We start from the raw sequence: 4,868 nt of genomic DNA, 5'->3' as shown, positions 1-4,868 counted from the left end.
ACAGTGTGTTACAGTGTGTTACAGTATGTTACAGTGTGTTACAGTATGTTACAGTGTGTTACAGTGTGTTACAGTATGTTACAGTGTGTTACAGTGTGTTACAGTATTTATGTTAGTCTGTTAGAGCACGTTACAGTATTTATGTTAGTGTGTTACAGTCTGTTACAGTACGTTACAGTATTTATGTTGGTGTGTTACAGTGTGTTAGTCTGTTACAGTGTGTTACAGTATGTTACAGTATTTATGTTACAGTCTGTTACAGTGTGTTACAGTCTGTTACAGTGTGTTACAGTGTGTTACAGTATGTTAGTGTGTTACAGTGTGTTAAAGTACGTTACAGTATTTATGTTACAGTGTGTTACAGTCTGTTACAGTGTGTTACAGTGTGTTACAGTATGTTACAGTACGTTACAGTACGTTACAGTATTTATGTTAGTCTATTACAGTATGTTACAGTGTGTTACAGTATTTTACAGTACGTTACAGTATTTATGTTAGTCTGTTACAGTATGTTACAGTGTGTTACAGTAAGGTACAGTATTTATGTTAGTCTGTTACAGCACGTTACAGTATTTATGTTAGTCTGTTACAGTATGTTACAGTGTGTTACAGTATGTTACAGTGTGTTACAGTGTGTTACAGTATGTTACAGTGTGTTACAGTATGTTACAGTGTGTTACAGTAAGGTACAGTATTTACGTTAGTCTGTTACAGCACGTTACAGTATTTATGTTAGTGTGTTACAGTCTGTTAGAGTACATTACAGTATTTATGTTAGTGTGTTACAGTGTGTTACAGTATGTTACAGTATGTTACAGTATTTATGTTACAGTCTGTTACAGTGTGTTACAGTCTGTTACAGTGTGTTACAGTGTGTTACAGTATGTTACAGTATGTTACAGTCTGTTACAGTCTGTTACAGTATGTTACAGTACGTTACAGTACGTTACAGTATTTATGTTAGTCTATTACAGTATGTTACAGTGTGTTACAGTATTTTACAGTACGTTACAGTATTTATGTTAGTCTATTACAGTATGTTACAGTGTGTTACAGTATTTATGTTAGTCTGTTACAGTCTGTTACAGTGTGTTACAGTCTGTTACAGTGTGTTACAGTGTGTTACAGTATGTTACAGTCTGTTACAGTCTGTTACAGTCTGTTACAGTCTGTTACAGTGTGTTACAGTCTGTTACAGTGTGTTACAGTGTGTTACAGTATGTTACAGTCTGTTACAGTGTGTTACNAAATAATAGTTATGGGCAGGTTACAATATAAAAATGTTTGTTATAATCATGTCTTGTGATTATTTGACAGGAGTTATTATTATTTTGATCCATACATTGGTAATGTGTGACTGGGCCTTGTGTCACTTTATGTTCAACATACTGGGCCCTGAGGTCAGAAAGGTTAAGAAGCCCTGCTTTAAACTGAATGTCTTGTGTGTTTCTGTGTGTTTTAGAATCAGTGATGAAGCAAGGCAGAGCTGAAGAGTGAGTGTTACCTCTCCATCAGGTCCAATGGCACTGGTACCTTCACCGTCTCCATCCACCTTCTRCATACAGAGCAAACACAACATTTACACTTTATACCACAGCTTTGATTGAACAGCAGCTGTGCTGAAACTATCACAACAACTCAGTGTCTTTGATTATAAATCAGATGAACACTGAGTGTTTCTGAAGTTAAACAGACTGGACTGTTTGATCGAAGGGTCAGACTCTGATATTACAACACAAACATGTTTAAAAACTGTTCAATCTGAACAAAGTAAAACAACCTTCATACCTTCTTTCTCTTCTTCCTCTTCTTCTTGTCCTTGGCAGCCTGAGCAGCTTTGTGTTCGTACACCAGAGAGGTGAGGTTGGCCACGTATTCATCAGTTTGTTGCAGTAAATAGGCCAGACGCTTGTCCTTTTTCTGGTCAATGAGTTTCCTGTAGCCTTCTTCATCTTCTGCCTGTGAGAGGAAGAGGAGTGTTCATCACACAGAGCAGGTCACAGCTGGCTCACAGACACCAGGACACCAGGTTCCCCCTGACACTGAAGACACCTGTGCTTCTGCTTCTGGTTCTGCACCAGTCTCAGCTGTGTGGCACAGTGGCAAACAGAAAGCCTTCAGGCATTTGTAAATAAAAGTTAGAAAATAAATGTGATGCTTTAAAAACAACTWCAGCTCTGGAAAACATCTATTTTCCATGTAAACATTGGAGCTGATGAAACCGTTGGTACCATCAGATTAGTTCTTCAGTTGTGTGTCTCAGTGTTTCAGGAGAACTTATCAGTCACCAGGTGTGTCTTATTGTAAGATCTTCTTCAGATATGAACAACCCTCACCAGTGCTCCAGACCTGTGGTGTGGTTTACCTGCAGTCAGTCTGCTGTTAACAGATGGATGTGCTTCATTAAGAACTTTATATTTCATTAGTTTGAAGATATTTAGAGTTGAAAATAAATCACACTCCATAATTAAGCTATTCTGTTTGAATTATAATTATAATTTTAAATGTAACTAACAACATAAATAGGCTAAATTAAATAGAATTGGTTATGAATGCTGTTGTATAAAACTACAATATTAATATATTTATTTCATTCCTCAGCTTCAGCAGGTCTGACCTGCTAAAAATGACAGATTTTCTTTTCTGGATCTCTGACAGCAGGACTTCAGTCTCTGAACTCGTAAAGTTTTCTTTTTTASTTTTTGCTGTCATTTTCATGAATGGACACTTCCTGGCATCTGAGGCAGGAAACATAGCCTTATATTGTGGTTTTGGGGGGGTAATTATGCTAATCTGATAGAAGAGTTTGTTGAATCTGACGTGACATGTTCGTACGAACCCTTTGTACGAACAAAAGTAAGAGAAATTTAGAATAAGAATATGAACACATTCTTACATGAGGCCCAATGAACCAAAGCATACACTGAAAACTACTCCAGCATAGAGCTCACAAGTGTTCAGCTCGTTTGGGGAGTAGGCGGAGCTTAAAGGTCAGAATACAAATAAAACKGTAGCCTCTGTAAACTGGGTCCTCAAGGCTTTAACTCCCAAAAACCAAGAGAATGAAGGCACACTGAGTGTTTATGACAGGTGTATGACGCTGCCACTGGTGCTATAATGGTTAGTCATCCAGGTGGAACAGGAAACAGGAAGTTGGTCTGATGTTTGGAGCAGCAATAAGCTAAAGATTTAGATGGGACAAGCAGAACCAGAAAAGGAAAAGGGGCGATGTTCAAATATTTGAATAAAGATATAAAAACACTAACCATCAGTCTATAAACATGTTCTTACCATGAGCCTCCTCATCCTCTCCTTTTCAATCCTCTCCGTCTCCTTCTTCTGCTCTCGCTCAGTGTTGGTGTGCCAGTTAGCAACAGCTCTGGTGATTTTCTGGATTTTACCGGACACTGAGCGGTGGTACTCCTTGAAGTCTTTAGCATGCTGAAGAATGCTGTTCAGATATTCCTAAAACAAGAAGCAAAGAGCACCATTTGTCACATCTTATTGTAGTGTGAATTGTAGAAAACACAGTGAAACCTTCTGCTACCTGATGTTTCTGTCTGCGTTTCTTCTCCTGCTCCAGTTTCTGCTGCTTCTCCAGCTTCTCCGTCATGCGAGCCTCCCTCAGAGTTTGTCTCTTGCTGCGCCGGTAGGCCTTGGAGTTCAGCGCCGTCTCCAGGGTGGTGTCCCGTCTCATACAGGCCACCACGTCCTGCCTCAGCTGGACACAGCAAGGAGTCACATTAAAGTCCCACTGTTAGGTAGGTCTACACAGTACGTAAGGTTTTACACCACTCAGAGCACCTTCTGCTTTCCTTTCAGACAGTTAGTGATGCTACAGACYGTACATCCACAACTCTTTAAGSTTACAGGGAAGTCTGGATGTCTAGAAGAAGGGCTGGATTAGGACTTCTGCACAGGACAGTATATGACTCCTCCTCTACATATTGGTCTCGTTGTCACAGCTGAGTGACAGAAGYTGCATCAGTCAGCTGGCAGAGCTGACAGGACCTCCTCTACGACACAAGTTGACCTGATCCTCACCTGCTCTGTGTGAAGAGCTCTGACTGTCTGAAGTTCTTCATCCTGTGTGTTCAGAGCTGCAACCAACCATTATTTTAATAATCCATTAATCTGTCGACTGTTTTTTAGATTAATCCATTAATCGGCCAAATCATTAAAACACTTAATTACATAAATATGAGTAGATATAAATTCATTTAATTCCTGTATAAATTAGGAATGCAAGTTATTGATTAATTAATTAATCTGAAGTTGATTTATCTTATAGATAGACTAACAGTTAATTAATAAGCAGCCATTTTCTTAAAAACCAGAGTTTTTATTGCATCAAGAGGGTCTTTTCATAAAATGAAGGAATTCTTAAATAATACGTTAAATAAAACAGAAGCACATCATAAATATTTTCACAGTTGATTTTGCAGCTGTGTTAAACTCTGACTGGAAAAAATAAACCCAAAAATGTGGATTTCTCATGCATTAATAAACTTGGTTATAGATATAAAACATAACAAAACAAAAATTTAGTAGGTTGCTGAATGAGGAAAACAGATAAAACTAATAAAATGTGATTTTTTTTAGATGTAAAACTATTATTAATTTATTATTATTATTAGAATTTATTTGCATTTAGATTTTATGATTTTTCTCTAATTATTTACGTTTTGCTTCCTTCTGGTTCCGTCTGACTGAATGACCCTGTTCTGAAGCAGCCCCCCATCCCTCCTCCCCTCCCCTACTGAGTCAGACCAGGAGTTCTGCTGCGTCTTTTTTTTCCCTTCGTCTTGAACCTTTTTGCTGTTTATCAAATAACTTTGAGCCTCGGTCAGAAAAAAAGACGAGGGTTT

The 4,868-nt window shown here is 38.2% G+C and overlaps 1 protein-coding gene across 1 annotated transcript in view; it reads right to left on the bottom strand.

The window, feature by feature from the left end:
• Nucleotides 1–4,868, bottom strand: part of smarca2 (SWI/SNF related BAF chromatin remodeling complex subunit ATPase 2) — a gene marked incomplete in the record, with an annotated part of 64,893 nt that overhangs the window by 50,205 nt on the left and 9,820 nt on the right. Inside the window, 4 exon segments of the mRNA XM_014033183.1 lie at nucleotides 1,505–1,555; nucleotides 1,789–1,959; nucleotides 3,292–3,465; nucleotides 3,548–3,721. Coding sequence (XP_013888637.1) covers nucleotides 1,505–1,555; nucleotides 1,789–1,959; nucleotides 3,292–3,465; nucleotides 3,548–3,721 — 570 coding nt within the window.

Source organism: Austrofundulus limnaeus, unplaced genomic scaffold, assembly GCF_001266775.1.
Source record: "Austrofundulus limnaeus strain Quisiro unplaced genomic scaffold, Austrofundulus_limnaeus-1.0 Scaffold1656, whole genome shotgun sequence".
Lineage (NCBI taxonomy): Eukaryota > Metazoa > Chordata > Actinopteri > Cyprinodontiformes > Rivulidae > Austrofundulus > Austrofundulus limnaeus.
Note: the sequence above shows the minus strand (reverse complement) of the source record. Positions and strands in the feature narration are given on the sequence as shown.